This window comes from Camelus dromedarius, chromosome 3, assembly GCF_036321535.1.
Source record: "Camelus dromedarius isolate mCamDro1 chromosome 3, mCamDro1.pat, whole genome shotgun sequence".
Taxonomy (NCBI): Eukaryota; Metazoa; Chordata; class Mammalia; order Artiodactyla; family Camelidae; genus Camelus; species Camelus dromedarius.
In genome coordinates, this window is record NC_087438.1 from 102,721,637 (window position 1) to 102,742,979 (window position 21,343).

General features: G+C 33.7%; 1 protein-coding gene across 2 annotated transcripts in view; it reads left to right on the top strand.

Moving 5' to 3' along the window:
- The window catches only part of RBM27 (RNA binding motif protein 27), a 57,006-nt gene extending 36,580 nt beyond the window's left edge, over positions 1–20,426 (top strand). For both annotated transcript variants that reach the window (XM_010990351.3, XM_010990352.3), the window contains exons 11-21: positions 62–206; positions 669–822; positions 3,151–3,447; positions 4,708–4,848; positions 8,834–8,953; positions 9,945–10,019; positions 10,154–10,318; positions 11,766–11,870; positions 11,992–12,183; positions 16,123–16,233; positions 17,134–20,426. In XM_010990351.3, the coding sequence (XP_010988653.1) occupies positions 62–206; positions 669–822; positions 3,151–3,447; positions 4,708–4,848; positions 8,834–8,953; positions 9,945–10,019; positions 10,154–10,318; positions 11,766–11,870; positions 11,992–12,183; positions 16,123–16,233; positions 17,134–17,217 (1,589 nt within the window). In that variant the 3' untranslated portion in view covers positions 17,218–20,426. The remainder of the gene's footprint in view (positions 1–61; positions 207–668; positions 823–3,150; positions 3,448–4,707; positions 4,849–8,833; positions 8,954–9,944; positions 10,020–10,153; positions 10,319–11,765; positions 11,871–11,991; positions 12,184–16,122; positions 16,234–17,133) is intronic.
- Positions 20,427–21,343: the final 917 nt, after the last annotated feature.

Genomic DNA, 21,343 nt, shown 5'->3' on the forward strand with positions numbered 1-21,343 from the left:
TCATTTGAAATTTCCCCAGTATAATGCATTGTTAGTGATGTTAATTTTTTGTTTTTAACAGCTGCTAACATTGTCATCCAGACTGAACCACCAGTTCCTGTTTCAATTAATAGCAACATAACCAGAGTAGTTCTTGAACCAGATAGCCGGAAGAGAGCTATGAGTGGTTTGGAAGGGCCACTCACAAAGAAACCTTGGCTGGGAAAGTAAGATGATTTGCTAATTAAAAATATCTAGTTGATGTTTTTGTTATTTTTGTTTGCATTAGTAAATTTGTAAAGCTAAGAGTTGTCATTGTTCAGTGATTTTCAAAAAACTGTGTGTCTCAAAGTTAGGGTTCCCAGAGGCATTGTTAGAATGTCTTAAAAATTGAAGTTAACAGAATATTTATAATAGGTATTAGTAATTTGTTCTACTTATTGCTAAGTCTAACCCAGTGTTAAGTATTACTGAAGCATCAGTCTTCTGTCTTTCTCTGTACCTCTTCTGTTTCTGTGTAATAAGGAAGATGTGAAAATTACCTGGTAATTTCTGAATAATTAGGTGCTCACACGTTAAGTGCTTATAAAGGATACTTTAGTAAATAAAAACTTAGATTCTTCGCTGATTATCTTTTGCATAGGCATAATGTAGGCAAATTAACCAAGATCTGTTAATATTTCTTTCAGGCAAGGGAATAACAATCAGAGTAAACCAGGATTCTTAAGAAAGAATCAGTATACAAACACCAAATTAGAAGTCAAGAAAATCCCTCAGGAGTTGAACAACATTACCAAGCTCAATGAACACTTCAGCAAATTTGGAACTATTGTTAATATCCAGGTAGGTGTGGCTATGTTGGTGACATAATCCATGTATTTTATGTATCTTTAAAAATATTCCTATCAGCTCACCTTGCTTAAACAAGCCAGTGATTAGTCTCATCATCTGTGCTACGTGTTTTAAACTCCACTGTGTATCTGTATACCTAACTGTATGATGTTTGTCCTTTGAATTCATCTGATTCTCTTCTGCAACCTCTTCTTGAAAGACAATGGGCTAGTTACTGTGTTTTTGCTCATAGTTGTATCTCTGGACAGATGACTTTTTTTTTTTTTTTTTTTTTTTTTGCCTGCTTTAGTATTCTAACTGGTAGGTGAGAGTTTTGGTAATTTCTAAGATTGTAATTCTGTGTAGTGACTGAATTTTGTATTGTAAAGTATTAACTGATTAAGGATGGTTCTAATCTTGAGACTTTTAGGCACTGTAATATAATCTAACATCACATAAATTGTAGCATTTGTATCTTGTGTGCTTGTTAGGTATTTGGATTTATAAGTTTGTGGTTGGATGTTAGGCTGTAGTTGAGGGTATTTGAAGATCTGTTTAAGTTGGGATTTCAGACAGTTACACCTGATGCTTAGTGTTGCCATCAAACCAAAATATAATTTACTTAATCTGAGTTTTAAGAAGGTAATATTGGGGGACTTGGTATTTCAAAGAATTGAACCAGAGTATTCTTTTTGAGAGAGTTTTTAAAGTGATTTTTCTTCCTGAGTGCAGAAGTAGTACATGTTTAATTTTACAGATAATTAGAAATACATTAAATAAATGTGAAAAAAATAAATCACCCAAATCTCATACTTAGCAAAAACAATTAATAATCTTTTGATGAAAAGACAATACTGTATTTATTTATTTGGAGGAGCACACATGTTCTCTTCTTAAAAATGCTTCACACGCTTAAAAATACAAAAAGTGTGGTCATATCAGATATCTCTAACTACATTTTTTTCTCTTAAAATTTTTCCTAGGTCATTATTCTTTATGGCACTTAGAAGAGTTAGGTAGCTTAATGCAGCTGAGTATATTCGTCTGCTTGGGTTGCCATAACAAATATCACACAGCCTGGGAGGCTTAAAAACAAAAATTTATTTGCAGGGAAATCCAAGATGAAAATACTAGCCAGTTTGTTTCCTGGTGAGGACTCTTTTCTTGCTGGGTGCTCACATGGTGGAAGGGGAGGGATCGGAAAAGACAGAGAGAGAGATTTCTTCCTATAAGGTCCCCAATCCTATCTGATTAGGGCTCTAGCCCTATGGCCTCACTTAACCTTAATTACCTCTTAAAAGCCCTGTCTCCAAATAGTCACATTGTGGATTAGGGCTTCAACATATGAGTTTGGGGGGGATATAATTCAGTCCATAGTTAGGCCATCATTTATATAAACACTAGCCTCTGTTTAAGGGAATTTATGTTATTTCTATTATTTTATGTAAAAACAGTGCTATGGTGAGCCTCCTTTTGGATAAACCTTTTTTTTAATGATGTCATCGCTGAATTAAAGAGAGTTTAAAAACTTTGTGAACTGCCAAATTGTTCTCCAGAAGGCTTGCGCCAATTGATACTCCCAAATGCAATGTATGAAACCTCATCAACACTGTAACATGGATCCTTTAAAATTTTTTAGACCTGTTTTATGAATGACAAATTGTACTTGTTTTTATTTCCTTTTTTTTTTATTCCTAGGTAGACTCTAATTTATATAGACCATTTGCAGTACTTTTGGGTTTACCTGTCTATTGTCTTTGCCCATTTTTTTATGAAAGTGTTTATAATAATGCTTTTCCAAACCTTTACTTCTCATATATATTAAAATTACTTTTTCTTTTTGCCCTTTATTTTGTTTATGGTATGTTTGGACTGACAGTGGTATTAAAATTTTATTTGGTCATATCTGCTGTTTGTCTTTATGGAGCCTACGTTTATAGGTATGTGTAAAAGGCTTTCCAAACCCTCAAATTATACAGATACTCATTTTTTTCCCTAGGTTTTTATGGGGGTTTTTTGGTTCATTTACTATTGTAAAAAATTTTCTTTCTCTGGAGTTTGAATGTAAAATACCAGGGAGGGAACTAACAACCTTCCCCTAAGTGGTCATGTAATATTATTAGGATTATTTATTAAATAATCCACTATTCTTTCATATATAATTTTGAAATGCACATGTCATCTTTTAAGGGCTGGAGAACTTTATTTACGTAGGACTCACAATGGATTTCAGCAGGCTGTTTTCTACTTCTGATTTTTTAATCAATAATTTATTTGCATTTGACTATAATTACTAATTTCTGTGGTTTTTGATCTTGTTGCTTTTGTTTTTTCTTACAGGTTGCTTTTAAGGGAGATCCAGAAGCAGCCCTCATCCAATATCTTACCAATGAGGAGGCCAGAAAAGCCATTTCCAGCACTGAAGCAGTTCTGAACAACCGGTTCATTCGAGTCCTGTGGCATAGGGAAAATAATGAGCAACCAGCACTACAGTCCCCAACACAGCTACTCCTGCAGCAACAGCAAACACTTGGTCACCTGTCACAGCAGCACCATCACCTGCCACAGCACCTTCATCAGCAGCAGGTGCTGGTGGCCCAGTCTCCTCCCTCAACGGTACATGGGGGTATGCAGAAGGTAAGCTGCTGGTTCACAGGGAATTACAGGACCTCTGGTCCCACCCTCTAGATCAGTGCTTCTCATTTTGCAGTCCTTGGGTCTTCTGTGTCAGAGCCACACAGTCTGATTTGCAGACCAGCATCATCTAGTCTCCTAGGAGCTGGCTAGATAGGCAGTTTCTTGGACTTCACCCCAACTTACTGAATCGCAGTTGCTATGGGTGGGGCCCAGTAATCTATTTTAACAGGCTCTCTGGGTGATTCTCATGTACCCTGAAGTATGAGGAGTGTGTGCTACATCAGCATCCCTTGCCTGGGTGCGAATTCCTGGGCCTTGTCTTCTCAAATGTGGAGTCAGTCTGTAGATATGGCACCCATAAATCTGCATGTTTGAGAATACCTTTAGTGATTTTTCTCAGCACTAAAGTATAACCATCCACCACTGAACAACTCAGTCTAGAGCAACTTCTTTGTTTTGTGTTGGAATCAGTCACTTTCATACCCACCCTTTTGTCTTACTTTTCCCCATATAGAGTGGAAGCTCCAGGAGAGTGGCATTTTGTCTGTTGTATTCATTCTGTCCCTAGTGCCTAAAACAAGGCCTGGCGTGTACTGCTCAAAACATATTTGAATGAATAGATGAATGAAGGAAAGAACAAACCGCTATGCATTAGAACCATTCAGATACTGTTGATATTGATCATCTTCTCCTAGACATCCTCTTGTTTGGATTAATGTATTCAGATTTGCAGGAAAAAAAAGTATATTACTTAACAGTACATAGTGTGAACTCCATTAATCATCCTGTCTGTTCGTACTTAAGCCTGCATTTCTTTGGTCTCTATCCCACTTCATGTTAGGGCTGAAAAGTGAATGCTTGTCCTAGGTGTTGGCTGAATGGTGTACAAAAGAGAGATAACAATCACCTCTGTAATCCATTAGACGCTGTTCTGTTAATGCAGCCCAAGATTATATTATGTTCTTAGGGTGGCCATATCACACTGTTAGTGATATTAAGCTACTGTTAGTTAAAACCTTTAAGTCCTTCAAAGCATTACATGTTGAAGGAAACGAAAAGTTTATGGGAAATTTTAATCTGTATGAGTCATTTGTATATCTACCTCTTTAAAAAAAAATACAGCCTAACAAAGTTAATGGAAGCACTCTCCCTTCATATTTCCTTTCTTCCTCCCAGGGTAATCACTGTCCTAAATTTCAGGTATGATTCCTGGGCATTTAAAAAGCTTTTACCACAAATATGTGTATTTTGTATATGCAGATGATGAGCAAACCACAGACATCGGGTACATATGTTCTTAACAAAGTTCCTGTGAAACATCGTCTTGGACATGCAAGTGGTAACCAGAGTGATGCAGCACACTTGTTGAATCAGTCAGGTGGTACTGGAGAGGATTGCCAGGTATATATTTTGGTGAACCTCAAATATATTTAGAGTTATTCAGTGATACAGAGAAGTTAGCAAATTGATTATCATTCAGATTTGTAATGTCTTATTTTCTCAATCAAGATAATTGTGACAACTAACAAGTATGGCAGGTAAACTTCCCTAATTTCCATGATTCAGCCAGAAGCGTGCTAAATTTTTTTTCCTATTCAAAGTTAAAAAGGAATTTGAGAATTTTACCATTTATTAATAGATAGATGTTTTCATTAGTCCTTTTCTTTTATAACTTTTCCTCTTTAATATAATTAAGAACATAGGGAAGAGGATTCAGTCATAATGAAAAGTCAAATTTTGAAGTGTGTTTTTAAGTAGTGTCTTTTGCTTTTAGGAATATATCTTTATGATGACTCTCCAGCATGGTGATTTTTTTCCCAAGGGAGCTAGGAAAACTGAAAAAGAACAACAAGTCGGGCTAGCCCTACTAGATGTTAAAAAATTCTGTGAGGTCTATAAAACAATTTGATCTTGGCACATGAAGAGACAGACCAGTGGACAGAAGGTTGAGATTTATAGACTCACTTGCAAGTAGGAATTTATTACATGCCAACATGGTGTCTCAGATCAGTGGGAACATATGGACTTTTTGGTAAATGGTATTGGGATAACTGGGTACCCTGATAGAAAAAAAAAATTAGATCCATTTTTTAAATTACGTAAATTATCCTGGTAATTTCCCAAGGATCTGAGATCTATATGCTCATGGAAATGCTAAAAGGTACAACTCCCACTGGCAGTATCTAGCAAAATTATGTATACATTTATCTATAAACCAGTAATGCCTCAACTATGCCTTACCTATGCCAAAGATACACTAGTCAAACTATGAAAAGACACATGCAAGGCTAGGAAATGCAGACCCTTTACAATAGCAGAAGAATGGAAACAACCCAAATGTTCATCAATAGGGGGCGGGTTACTTAAAATATAGTACATCCACATAACAGCATATGTACAACTTTACAAAGGAATGAGGAATTTCTTTATTGTGTATTATGGGGTGATCATGAGGATACATTAAGTAAAAAAAGCAAAATGGAACCAAAAAATGTATAGTCAGCCAGTGTTGCTATAAAAAAAAGTGGTGGCAATGAGCACATCGAAGTATTTGGTTATAATAGAAAAGAACAGAAATAATTTGTACAATTGAAATGTTGATGGTTATAGCAAAGATAGAAGAAACTAGACAACTTTAACTGTGTTTTGTTTTGTAGATTTGTTTTTGAAACCATGCAAATGCTGTGTGTAATAATAAAAGGAATCTCTAAAAATTAAAATGAACAGATGAACTATCATATCTACATAGGGAGTGCTTCAAAATGGTTATTTGACAATGTATATCTAATGAGATATACCTTGAGGACAAGAAGCAATTTAATAAAGGTCTTTTCAGCAATCATTTTGTTGGCTGTGTTGGTATTCTGAAAGTGACTTGTGAGCATTGTGAGATAAATCAAATGAAGAATTATATTGGTGTCACTGACAAGTAAGATTTTCAGTGTGGTTGAAAAGAGATGTAAAATAGATGAGATTAAGTTAAAACACTACTGTCTTGCATTTGACTTGAAATTATCAATATAAATTCAGATTATATTTTATCTTAAAAAACAAGTAAACAACAAAAAAAACTCCAAAACATTTCCTAATTTTGTTCACCGACAAAGTCTAGAAAAATGACCAGCCCAATGGTAATGAGCCCTGATCGTCCCCTTCCCTTAGTACCCAAAGGGACCAGGGATCCTTGAAGATAGGTCCCCAGATCACGGGCTGACAGCGTTCCAGATGAGCCTAGAATATCTTGTCAAATGGGAAAGCGAGGAATTTGTCAGACATTACTGTCAAAGAATGAAGAAAATGCCATAAAGGCTCTAGCACTACTTACAATTTTAGGGACGTTCAAAGAACAGAGGAACATGTTCAAGGACACCATAGAATCCTGTGGTGACTACTGTAGGATGAGTGACCTGGTTTTTTCAACAAGTGATTTACTAGGAAAAGAAAGACAGGGAGAGGAAAACGGAATTAAAGGAGACCTTAAAGAGATATAACTGATTTCACTATATGGACCTTAATAGATCCAAATTCAAATAGGAAAAAATCTTTAGAAAATTATAATAGAATCTGGAGATGTGAATATTTCATGATATTAAAGATTTGTTAACCTTTTCAGTGTGATAATGGTATTGTGGTTTAGAAAAATAAATGAATCCTTATGTTTCAGAGAGACAACTGAAATATTTACAGGTAAAATGATATGTGGTGTTTGGTATGATGATGTAGTTGGGTATTTAAGTAAAACAGGATTATTTCACATAAAATAGTGTTAATTAATAATTTTACATAATGTAGATTAATGATTGTTACTGCTTGGTGATGGATACATCAAGCTTTTTATATATAATTTTATACTTTTGTTTCAAAAAATTCCGTTACTAAAAGATAGGAAAACAAAAACAATTGTAGGCTTTGAAGTCAGACAGCCCTGACTGCCTTAACCTGCCTCTTACTAAATGTGTTGGATAACTGGCGAACATTGGTTTCTTTTTCAATAAATTGAGTTGCTCTGGGGATTAAAGAATTTCATGTTGGTAAAGCATAAAAGAAGTGCTTAAAATTGTAGGTATTGCCATTTTAATTTTGATACATAATAAGAACATGAATGTCATCTGTGGAGGTCCCTGCAGTACTTGAGAGACTTCCCTGTGTATTTAAAGTAGCTTAATTTTTAAAATAATTAAGTATTGTGTGATTGAGAGTTTTATAATTGTTTGTATTACTTGCATGATTGACTTTTCCATGAATTTCTTAATACTAGATCCAGTGTCCCTCACATCGTGTATTGAAAATTAATTTAAAAATAAAGTGGAGTATGTTAGGGAAGACTTAAACCCGAGAGATTGTAGTATGCCATGTTGCTCTGCTGTACCTTGAAGAGAGGAAGATTAACTGGAGTCATGTTCAGAAAGGAAAGGAATCTAAATACCAAAATGAGCACAGTAAAGGTGGCCATTATTTTGCTTCCGAAGTCAGATCTGTGAGCTAACTACTTGCCTACGTTTGGTTGTAAACTCATACAGCATTTGATAAAATATAATAATAATAAGATTATGATTGCACAGTGCCTTAATTCTTAGAAGGGTTTGTAATTATTAGAAACATGGGTTTTTATTTGGTACTTCACTTGTGGAAAAACTTAATGATAGTACCCCCTAGCCAAAGTGCCCCAGAAACACACTTGTCATCGAACAAATAGAGTTTATTAATTCAGTGAGGGAGTATACACAGTGAAACCATGGACCGTCTTATTTAGAGAGTGTTAGCAAGGATTTATTTTAGAATTGGCTGTGTTAGGTGTTTTGGGGGAGGTAAAGGAAACAGGAATAATTCTGTGATCAGGTGTCTTAATAAGTGTACCTAGAAGGAGGGAAGACTAGAATTAGGCTAAAGCTGTAATTGGTAAAGAAGCAGGAGTCATTCGTATTAGCCACAGTAGAGAGATGTTTAGTCATCTTTATGATTTGAAGAGTATTCATATTTTTTGTGTGTGTTCAGTCATCTTGTTCTTGCTTTGATCCACCGTGGGCACAAGAGTGGCCTTGTTTGAGGTTGATAGTCTGTGAAATTGTTTATGTTTAACAGAAGACACTAAGGCCTAACTGTGAGCGGCATTCCAGCTCTGAGATGTCAGGGGTGGTTGTCCTTTTTCTCACAATTAAAAAAAAGAGAAGAAAAAGTATGTGATTGTTGCACACATATTGTTGCTAAAAATTAAGTTTTGTTTTTGTATTTGAATGACAATTGAGTTTATAAAGAACTAGTTTTATAAAATGAAGTTTTTAAATGTAAAAAATTTTTTAACTTCTAAAAAAAGAAATATATGCAGTCTTTTTAAAAATGTAAGTTTAAGGCATTTCTGAGATTTAATCATACTTGTGTTTCATAGATATTTTCAACTCCAGGCCATCCAAAAATGATTTACAGCTCCTCAAGCTTAAAGACACCTTCCAAACTTTGTTCAGGGTCAAAATCTCACGATGTCCAAGAAGTTTTTAAAAAGAAGCAGGTAACAGCCTTGATTATTCTTTCCTTAAGGAAGAAGGGACCTATTGAATTCTTAAGTGATTAACACCTTTAAACAGTTCATGTTATTAGGGACCTATTGAATTCTTAAGTGATTAACACCTTTAAACAGTTCATGTTATTATGGAATTACATTATAACATTTATTTAGCTACTGCTTGATGCATTTACACTTGAAAGAAAGATGAACAAACAGAAAAAATACTTTGCAATTACCTTTCAGTGGCTATGTCAAGCACAAGGAAAGAATTTTTTCTATATCAAAGTAAACACTGAGCTGTCCTTTTTTTATTTTTTTCCCTCTAAAGGCAAGAAACAGACACTTTTATTTCATTGTTTTCTCTTTTAATTCCTTTCTGGCTTTGTAAATTAGATAATGCTTTACATGAAGTATAACGGTTATCTAGTTATTATTCATAGGATTCGATTCTGAGTTTCCTTATCATCTTAGATTTAAATTCACAGAGTTTTTCAAAAAGATTTATTTATATTTATTATCTCGGTATAATCGGAGATTTAATTAAAAGAGGGGCTAGAGGCAGCATTTTCCAGGCAAAAATCCATAGATTTTGCTATCATTTCTAAGTTTTAGCTGCATCTCACATTTTTAGCCTTTAAACTACAAAAATAAGGATTTGGCTTATTACATTTGGAAATGAAAACAGCTCTTGTTTTTCTGTATAAATACATTCCAGTCATTCAAGTGAATAAACCTCAGAATATAGCTAATTAATGTTCAGTATTTTAAATATTTTTTTGAAGTACAGTTATATTAGAAGTTCTTTTATACTGGAAGTTTTGGGGAAAATGTGTTGAAAGGTTTCATCTCTGGCTTCAGCTGTTTTCTGATTAGGAGGAAAATCTGCCTCATGTAGGCTATGACTCAGAAGAAATGATTTGAGAATATAGTAGCCTTATGTATCATTGGCAAATTTAGTTATTCATTACTAATTTTTTCTTTACTGTTCTTACAGGAAGCAATGAAGCTACAACAAGATATGAGGAAAAAGAGGCAAGAAATGTTAGAGAAACAAATAGAATGCCAAAAGGTAAGAAACATTCATTATTTGCTTTCTGGAATTGATATATGGAATGGATTTTACAAAGATACCCCCAGTAAAGTTTTAAAGGTTATTTATATTAAAGTTTACTCAACATAATTTTATTTCTGTTTATTTTATAGATGTTAATATCTAAGCTGGAAAAAAACAAAAACATGAAACCAGAAGAGAGAGCAAATATAATGAAGACTTTGAAAGAGCTTGGAGAAAAGATTTCACAATTGAAAGATGAATTAAAAACATCTTCTGCAGTCTCTGCACCATCTAAAGTAAAGACAAAAACAGAGGTATCTGTATGCATTTTTCATTCAACATAAGGTTATTGAACATCTGTTACATACTTGGCACTTTGAAAGTGCAGTGGGGGAAAAAAAAAGAACAGTACAGTGGTACCCTTAGGTAACTAATCGTCTAATGTGAGACAATTGTTAAGTAATAATTTTTTAAAATATTTCTGTAGATGCTATGTACTCCCCTTGAAAGAAGGGATAATACCCTTTTTGAACAAAGATTTTTTTTAATTGTATAGTCAGTTTGCAGTGTTGCATCAGTTTCTGGTGTACAGCATGATGCTTCAGTCATACATACACATACATGTATTTGTTTCCATATTCTTTTTCATTACAGGTTACTACAAGATATTGAACATAGTTCCCTGTGCTATACAGAGGAAACTTGTTTGTTTTATATATAGTAATTAGTACAAAGATGTGTTTTTTAATTGAATTTTTTTGTTCTCTATGCTGAAGAAACTGCTGGCGTGTGATGGAGAGGAAAGAGACATTTCCTATTCTGGCAATTTTTTTCTAAATCTATAGTAATGTAATAAAATCACCCCTTTTAATATTCAAAAGATATCATTGGCTGTAGTATGGGTAAAAATATGGCATTCTATTAAAAAGATTATCAGAAGTTCTAGATCCATTTAAGTCTAATTTTGTTAATTTCTACTTGTTTCCTTACTCTAGAAGAATACTTGATTTTACACAGTGGTTCCATCATTTTTCTACAACTCTGTAGTGGGATTTTAGATAAATTCATAGCCCTTTAAGAACTGAGAATAAATTTGTCAGCTGTATAGAATGCAAATTTTTATGTATAGTATTATATTACATTTGAAATTGTGGTTCTCTGTTAGTAAAAGAATGTAAAGTGTTTCATTAAAATCACTTTTTAAAAAATATAATAAAAATTTTTAATTGAAATTTTTCCCAATTATATAAAGAACATTTAATTGTAGACAAAAATTAAGAAAATATGAGGGAAAGAAAAACCTCTCACAACCTAAGGGCTGATAATTTGTTTCTTAACCAAAAAAAAAAAAAAGTGGTTAATAAATAGTTGGGTTCAAATCTGAAAGCATTTATGTAACTTATGTTTATACTATTAATGATTTTTACTATATAATTATTTTGCCCCATTATGTTTCATTTATGATGCTATATTTAAAATGATTCTCAGCTCCCTCATCTTAGATGAGTGTTTCCAAGGTCTGTTTTTTGGGCCATCTTAAGCAGTAATACTAACTGTTACGATACCAATATACTCTCTAAACGTTTGCAGTACTGTATCTGTAAAGTTACTTTCCTTAAGACACCCATGTTTATTGCATACTCTCACATTTTCCCAAAAGAGATATGTGTCATTCTGTAAGTGTAATATTCTGAACAAAATTTTGTAAGTTGCCTAAAAAATACTCTTAATTCTTAATTTTTACTCTTAATTTTTCCAAAGGCTCAAAAAGAGCTATTAGATACAGAACTGGACCTTCACAAGAGGCTATCTTCAGGAGAAGACACAACAGAGTTACGGAAAAAACTCAATCAGTTACAGGTTGAGGTGAGATTTAAGAGGAGTTACCCCCTACATTTAACATCTGAAAAAATGGTTTTCTTTTTCTCTATTTTACAAGGTTTAATCTGACAATGTATATTATATTCTGCCTTTTGTTGTTACTCAGGCTGCACGATTAGGTATTTTACCTGTGGGTCGAGGAAAGACCATGTCCTCTCAAGGTCGAGGAAGAGGCCGAGGCCGTGGAGGGAGAGGAAGGGGTTCACTAAATCATATGGTTGTGGACCACCGCCCAAAAGCACTAACAGTTGGGGGATTCATTGAGGAGGAAAAAGATGAATTACTTCAGCATTTTTCAGTAAGTTTTTAAAGTGGCAAACTCTAAAAACACTGTATTCGGCATTTCTTTGCTGCATTCTGTGTAAATGTCAAATATTTTGTAGGTTAGAAAATTAAGTTGTAAAATCATAGGTATTAGCAAATCCTTATTGATATATTTGACTGTCAGGCAGCAGCTCATGCTGTATTTTATACTACTTCACATAAATGCATTTGAAATGACAAGTTATTCCAAAATTATATTTGGTTTTTGTTTTAGGGTCAGGTATTTATAGTCAAAAAGTGAAAATATCTGGGATGGAGGCAAAATCCAAAGGAATAGTTTGACAGGATAAGACTAGTTTTTAGTTATATTCTATCTACAGTGGCAGCCACTTACTATTAGACAAACATGCAAGTAGATGTTTGCCACATGTATGTCTTTATTATTTTGTGCATAAAGAGTATATCCTCTTTCCAACCATTCATTAGTTCATTTAGTAAATATTTTCTGACTGTTATTTGTGCTAGAGCATTTTTATACATGATGTCATGTAATCTTAAATAACTGTTTAAAGTGCATGTAAAATCCCATACTTTCAGATGGGAAAACTAAAGCTTAAATCAACCAAGATCATACAGTTAATAAGTTGCAGAAGCAAGGTAAAAATACACAGTTGGATGTTAATATCCAGGATCCCTATTCCTTAAACTACTTTTTTTTTTAAGCAACTTTTTTAAGAGAAAACATTTTCAGCTTCATTAAGTGTTAAAGATGGTGAGGGAAATCTTAAAGAGCAATACGTCATTCCATAATTTCTTATTCATTTGATGATGCCCATTAGTCTTGGCCACTGGTGAATGGTGGGTTGTTACAAAATGTCCAGATTGGAGAGCCATCTGGACTGCAGCCTGTTACTCTTGAGCCATTTCTTTCACTACTCTGCTTCTTATTTTCTTTTTTGTGTGTGTGAAATGGGAGATTGTCTTTAAAAGACTTCTTTGAGGAGTGAAGAAGATAGTATCTGGAAGAGCACTGCACATGTGCAGGGTGTTCTTGTGGAGGCTGGGTGAATGTTGATTTTTGTCTTTCAGTGTTGAGTATATAACATTCAGATCTCCTTGCCAGATAGTTGGGCTTTTACACCCACTGCCACCTATGATGAGGTGACATTGGATAATTTAAAGCAGAATTTCCATAAATTTGATTCTACAGAAAGTTTTAGTTATAACAAGTAGGTAATCTTGCCAGGAAGCTGCATGCTCTATCCTGAAGGTTACTAGAGATTCTATGTAAATGTGTAAGTTTAACTCAGAAGTCATGCTCACATGGCTCTCTTGCCTTCTCACAAGTAGAATCATTCTAGAGCATCTAATAATAACCAATTTTTATGTGCATACATTTGTTAAATCTGAAACATAGCATTCATTTTGCAGAAAGGGGCATGTCCAGGCATGTGGGGAATGCAGGTGAAGCAACTTCAAGAATGAGACACTGCCATTGGTTTTGATGGTGTTTTGTAGTTTGTTTGTTCTTTTGATGGGGTGCTATCAGACAGTCCTGAGTGCTAGAAACACACTTACCCTAGTAGCAGATCCTTGGGCAGTATAGTATGCCACCTTTGAAAGAAATACAGAAATACATAGCCTGGACATTATTGTAAATAGATTTAGCAGACATAAAGAGTAACTCTTCTTCAAGATCTTGTATATCTCTCAAAGGCCTAAGTAAAATGTGTATTTTCCATATTGTTTTACTGTGTTTGATGATTGCGAAAGGATCATGGATCAAACTGGATGAAAAGATGATGGATGGATTTTAGTGAAGCTCTTCTGAAATGTGAGGACCTAATTGTGGAGTCCTTCAGATTATTCTTCTATTCATCCAGTAATCCACTTCTAAGAATTTATCATAAGGGAATTCTGCTAACGATCGCTTCAGGTGTGCCCAGTGTAGCGCTCTTTATAATGGTGAAAATGGGAACTATCTTTTTAAATGCTCAACAGTACTTTGTTACTATTCAAAACATGTTTTTAAAGAATGACATGAGAAAATTCTCAGGATTATCTTTTAGGTTAAGATGGAATACAGGACTACACATAAACACTGAAAGTGCTTTAAATTGTTAGTTCTGGGTGGGAGAATTCAAGTTAGTTTTTAATGTTTTTTTCCTTCTAAACTCTTCTGTTTTCCATGCTTTTCAGATGAATATGTTATTTATTAAATCCAACTTTTTAGCTTCACATTCATTTATAGGGTGAAGCATCAGCATTTTTATACTGTATATTTTAAAACCAAATTTGAGGTTATGTGTTAATCTTGGGCTTTTAGGTCCTAGGTACTTACATTAAAAATATGAGTAATTTTAAAATAATTGATCTTTGAGCAGCATGGCTTTGGGCTGTGCTGGTCCACTTATACACAGATTTTTGTTTTTCAATAATAAGGCCTGTTGTAAGTTATTACACAGATTTTCAACTGTGTGGAGGGTCAGAACTCCTAATCCCTGTGTTGTTCAAAGGTTAACTATGTACACAAATTTAAAATACAGGGAATATTTATATACAATGCAAGTTATATATAACAGCATAAAACAGATAATATATAAATATTTTAATAGTATATGTGACAAGTCAGAAGACTTTCTAGTAAAGGACTAGATAGTAGATGTGTTAGGTTTTTGCAGACAACATACAGTCTCTGTCACATTTTCTCCTTTTCCTTTTTCTCCAGTCCCTTCACCTGCCCCTTCCTCTCTCTTGCTTCTTCTTTTTCCTTTATTTTTCTTTTAATAATTGTTTAAGAACCATTCTTAGCTCACAGGCCATCGAAAACAAGATGCTGGGCCACATTTGGCCTGAAGGTTGTAGTTTGCAGATCCCTGATATATGTTGCTGTATTACTTTATATATTAAACACTTAAGTTCAGAAATGTGAAATAATGTCAGTTTAGTATGTCCCATGAGTCAGAATGTTTGGTATCAGGTTATAAACATTTAACCCTTACAAGGGATGACAGGAATTTTTCTTTACCTCACAGGCTGGTATCAGTGCAGAGAATGATTGACTGGTTGTGGGGCTTGGCCTAATGTACACTCTTGCCCTGCAGTGATCTGAGTTTTCTATGGAAATATTTGGCAAATGCTTTATGAGGCTTATTAACATTTTCCCTAGAAAAACTAGAGTTTAACTCAAAATTTAAAAGAACCCCTTCTATTAACATATTTTAGGACTGAACCAAGAATCAGGGGTATTCTACACTCCAGCATTGTTAATAAGAAAGCTGTAGGGCTATTTAAGTTTTCACTTTCATGAAACTTTGGGTCTCTGTACTTTTTGTCTTTGTTAGTTTGTCCTTAAAATTAAACTTTTTCTTTCTCTTATTAGAATTTACTGGGGAGGGAAAAAAAAATTTAGATGGTAGTAACAACAAATGCATTTTGAAGCTGAACGGTTGTACCCTGAGTTAGGATAGAAGGTGTTTAACATTTGTTGAATGTGTCAATGAGCCACAGAGTATTTGTCACTGTTGTATAGCATTTCAGAAAAGAAAGTGGGAATAGCTTTATCATATACAGATGGGGCTGTAAGAGATGTCATAAGATGAATAGATAATTTTTAAGTTACTTATATTTGTATGGTTTCACTCTAAATATGTAGATTATCAAAGCCAAAGGCTGATAATTATATTAATACAGTTTTTATTGTCCTCATCACGACTTTTCTAAGTAGAGTGACTGTATAATTTATCATCCAAGCCAAGATACATCCTCAGATTTACATGACAGCAACATGTCATGTATTGTCCTGGGAAAACCAGAACATGTGGTCCTCTAATTAAGAAGAATTTCATCTTTTCTAGCTCTCTTTGGAGACTGTAGATCCATTTTAACAGATTTTTTAAAATAGCACATAATTTGAAGAAATCATTAGTAAATGTGAGTACAAACTTTTGTATTCTTCTAAAATCTGTTTTAGCCTGCAAACCAAGGGTCAAAATTCAAAGATCGTCGACTACAAATATCGTGGCACAAGGCCAAGGTGCCTTCTGTATCCACTGAGACTGAAGAAGAAGAAGTCAAGGAGGAGGTAAATTTAATGATTAAAAATAAAAGTTGAATTAGATTGTTTCCAAATTGTATATTTTTCTTAACAGTAAATACTGTAAATTTTAAAATACTGAATTCTTTCATGTATTAATTAAGACTAGGCTAGAAGTTTATTAAAGAATCTGAACAGGTGCAGAAATGAAAAAAGCTTTTGGGGGGTATTTTCTGGTGTAGGAGAGACTGTTGTTCTTTTTTATTTTCTATTTTTATTAAAATAGACATGTGCCATTGCAAAGTTACTCCTCATTCATCATAATTTTGGCTTTAAAAGATATATAGCATTTATGGTTGATCGAGAGTCTTCTGACGACACAGGTAGTTTTACGTAACAAGCTGAAACATTTCCCATGTTACAAAGAAAGAAAGAGAGAAAGAAGGGAAGGAAGGAAAAAGAGAAGAGAAAAATCTTGTATTTTGACAGTGTTTGTGGGTACCTCTACTTTGTATAAGATTTTAGATTTTTATGTAAGATTTGGAATGTCACTGTCACGGGGAAGTTATGTCATAATTCCTCACAGATAGTCTGATATTAGAGGAAAAGTTTAGAAGTTCAAATGGTCATTTTCCTCATTTTTAAGATAATATAATAAAATTAATTTTAAAAAACATATTTTATAGATCACATTCTTATATTATTTGTTTTCCTGATGATATTAGAATGAAAATCTCTTATTAAAACTTGCAAAGTTAGGAGGATAGAAGAATATATGTACATTTTTTTAAATGTTCTGGGTTTTTCTTGCCGTGAAGGATACTCTGAGTGCATCACTGGTGCATCCAGCCTGGGCTCTGTATACTAGTCTATTTGTCCTTTGGCCTAAAAAGTATTTTACTTAACTTTCTTGTACCACTGAGCAGATTGTACCTTCTCTTTCCCCAGGAAACAGAAACCTCAGACTTGTTTTTGCATGATGATGACGACGAAGATGAAGATGAGTATGAGTCTCGTTCGTGGCGAAGATGAAATCTGATGCGAGCTGTATAATTTTTAGGAATATTGTTTAGAAGAACAACTTTTTAAAATTATTTAAAGAAGTCAATGAGCCAAAAAAATTTTTTTTATTTTTCTTTTCAACACAGTAGGTTTAAGGACAGCAAGTTTGCTATTTAAATACATCTCATAACTGTACATGATGTTAAAGCACCAAAGGCCTAGTGACTTTTACACAGTTTGAAGATCCACGGGAATGACACGATAATCTCTAGAGCCTTACTTTCCACACCACCTGTTTTTGTTGCTATTGGTGTTGGATTATGATGTAAATGACAGGGTGTTCAGAAATTTTATTTTGGATTACAATCTGCTGATAAAATTTCATTAAATGTCAAAATTGCCTGGAATCTCTTAACTCTCAGCTATGTATGGATGGGTCGTCAGACAGTAGTAGGTGTTTGTAATTAAAATACCCTTTTGCTTTCAAGAGTTGTCTTGGAAGAAACGTAAATTTATTTTAATTTTTTATTGAGGAGCCCAATTTGTATTCAGTCTAAATTTTGGAGGGGGTTTTAATGTGTAGCACGAAGTACTATGTTAGTGTAAATCATAACTGTTCTTAAATGCTATAAGGCAGTGGTAGCCAGCTCTGTGGTATTTCCATTCTGTCATCATATTATCTCTCCTGGACTTCTCCTGCTACTAATTTTTAGTTTGCTTTGAAATTATTGAGCATTGGTTCAGTTGGTCCTTTTTTTAAAACAACATTCTTGGAATATAAAAGGCTTTCACCTGTTGCCCCTTTCTTGTCCCCATTTTCTTTCTCCTGCCTTCTTATTAATAGACCTGACTTACCCATTATTGAGATAAGTGATTCTTTGGGGCCACCAAAAGTCAGTCCCCAGTAAAAAGTTTAAACCAGCACCTTGATGAATAAGTGATATTTTGATGAGAATAATGGAAAGATTTTTGGGGAGAGAGAGTCACCAGCTTTTTCTTTCTTTTCTTTTCTTTTTTTTTTTTTTTAACTTTTTTAAAGCTTTAGTTTAGTTATTAGTTATGCAAAAGGGTTAAAAAATGTCTGAAATTCCTTTCCTAAATTTAAACCATGATGGTGAGGTGACTGGGGGTAGGTTAAGGGTGGGGTGGGTAGGGGGTTGAGTATGCTAGTAATAAATGGGAGTCATAACTTGACTTTGATCAGAAGAACTTATATTTTCATAATTTTGTAGCTTGTTGCTATCCATGAACATATGCATCCTTCAGTAGACAGTTCCCTTCACTGTGTGCATTTTTACTGTACACTATAGAGTAGAGTATCCGTTAAGTAAAATATATATGTAAATTTATGTCCTTGTGTTCTGAATGTTAGATGGAAAAGCAGAGGAGCAACACTACACTGTATTGACCCCTGAGGAAGTAAAATGATTAATGTACATAGGACGTCACTTTTTAAAGGATATACACATCTATGTTTTTATAATACACGTGGTGTGAAAATTTGAAACTTCCTGTTGGCTTCAGAAGGTTCTTGGTGATCACTATATCAAGGATTTTGTTTCCTGAGGTAAAGACTGTTTCTCAAAATAGAAACTGTTCACTAAGAAACTTAAAACCATCAGGACTCTAGATTTACTTAGCTTCAAGAAGTTAAATCCCACATTCTGATTATCTTTCCTCTTCTACACATTTTCCTGGAATGATGTGTCAAACCAGGGTCATTTTTAAGTTCATGTAATTTTCCCTTCATAATAATAAGGACTTACTCTTTCTAGGTTATTATTATATTTCTGATAACACTGAAGCTAAAATAAGCTCGTAGAAGAAGGAAAACATTACATTGGGGTACCTAGAATAAGCGATCTTGCTCCTTCCTCCTCCATCATCTCTAATGAAATTTTCTTGATGTCTGTGGCTCAGTTGGTATATATTTTGAAAGATTCATTGTGGTGAATATTTTGAGTCCTGACAGTTTAAACGTGATAGAGGGAACAAAGGATTTATATATTTTTTGTACAAAGTTTTTTCTTAAAATGTATAATTTTGTAAATAATTTGTTTGGTTTTTTTGTGTACTAAAACTACCAGCGTATAGATTTCAATAAGAATTGTTGTATTTTTGTATTTGGAAACTGAAAATTACAGTAAATTAATGGAGCTGTAAAAAAAATTTTCAGTAGACTGACAGTTCAGCAGAATGAGATTCCTTTTCATATGATTTTTTTAACCTAAAATTGACATCTTATTACACTCTCAGTACAGTACAGAGAAAGTTGAGGATTTGTTTGACTTTTTAGTTCTTGGGGGAGAGGGGATGGATGAGAAGTGTGTTAATAGTGAAGAATAGATAGACACTTTTTCCAGTAAGTTTATTGAGGCCCTTTATATAAAACTTTGTTTTCAGTATACCTTAAGTGAGACTGAAATACTTTAAAAACATCCTTCCTAAGAATTCTAAAACATGTTTGACTCTCAAAAATGAATTCAAAGTATGCATTAAATATAATATTAGAAAGTTCAAGTTAAGGTTAGCATAAAATAGTTGAAACGTACATACTTTTTTTCCCTTAGGACTGAGATCCCTAAGCATTAGAATTTCTCTTAAAAGTGAGTAGCTCCCATGACTTGTTTTTTGGCATCTTTATCTGTGACAAATCCTGTTTGTTTTAATGGGTATGGCACCTTTCTAAGTAACCCTTGAGCAGTAACACCAATCTGGCTTGGTCAGCATGGTTTAGTAGTGGATTCTGCCCAAGCTTCAAAAGGTAATCCCAGGGAATGCAGAATTTCCCTCAATTTCTTCATGTCGTAACATTGGGAAAACATTGTCACTAGCAAAGATGGATAAATTGGAAAACCATCTTGTTAGGGTTAAAAAAAGGTCCATGGTGATGGATCATTATTTCAAAAAGAAGAAAAAAATCATGTGAAAAGGAATAGTGGTTCCTCTTGTTGTATAGTATGCCTGTATTATAGTTTTTACAAAATTGTGAACTTGTGTAATAGTATAATAGGAGATATTGTTGAATTTCTAACTGTTTATACATTTAAATTCATATATGTAATGTTTGTTTTATCGATTACAATCTGAATTTCTAAGAAGCATGTTGACTTTTGCAATAAAGATGCAATATGGAATGGTTCACAATTGGAAAAAGAAAAAAGATAAAAAGTATTAACAAATTTAAAAGAATTTGGAAAATTTATGAACCATTCCAAAAATGATAACAATCACCAAAAGAGCTGTAATTCTGGCTTGTTCTGGAAAGATAGAAACTGTGTGTGTATGCTTGCTTGTGAGAATGAATGAGTAATGGTTAAGAATGTGTGTTTTATGTTGGGTTCACATACATGAGAGAATGCCACCCATTATGAATTTGGGTACCGAAGTTCACTGGCTATTAAATATTCAGTAGAGAATAACTCCTTTGCCAGGGTGCTCTTGAAAATGAAAGAGAGGGGTATTAAAGTGTTACTTACTTGTGAGTAACCTTTGATAGCCATATTTCTTGGTTTAAGGATGGGTCTTGGTATCCCAGGAAAAAAGCACAATTTTATAAAAGTTATTTTACTATTATTTTGAGGATATTCAAGATGCCTGCCAACAATAGGAAGAGCATTTTCATTAAGCACAATAGAGCGGGGAAAGAACACCTTGAAGAGATGACCTTTAGGCAGTTGATAGTGATCAGTATTTGTGAGGGGTAACAAGAGATGGAAGTGATCTTACACACCAGGGACTGGGTGGTGATGGAAAAAGGAAGTATGTCACTTGGGTTCCTATATTCTTGTTTTAAAAGCTGCTTTTCTTACACAATTCCCCTTCAGATGATTATGTGTTGTCTAAGAAGAGTCATTCTTCAAATCTCAGCTTATACAGGAAAATACTAAAGAATGGGAGTAAATTTGATTTTCGTACTTTTCAAATAAACGGAAGTTTTATCCATTTTTTATGAATTGAGTAAATGGCAAATAAGCTGTGTCCATTGTTTGGTGTTTTGAATAGGTGATTTATCTGACATAGATTTCTAATAAACATTAGTCTGGGGCTTTTGAGGGGGCAAGCATAATTCTGAACGTAGTTACATTTAACAGTAATAAGTCAAACATTTTATGAAAATGGAGCTCTCATTAAACTGGTTTTATGTGATGTTTTT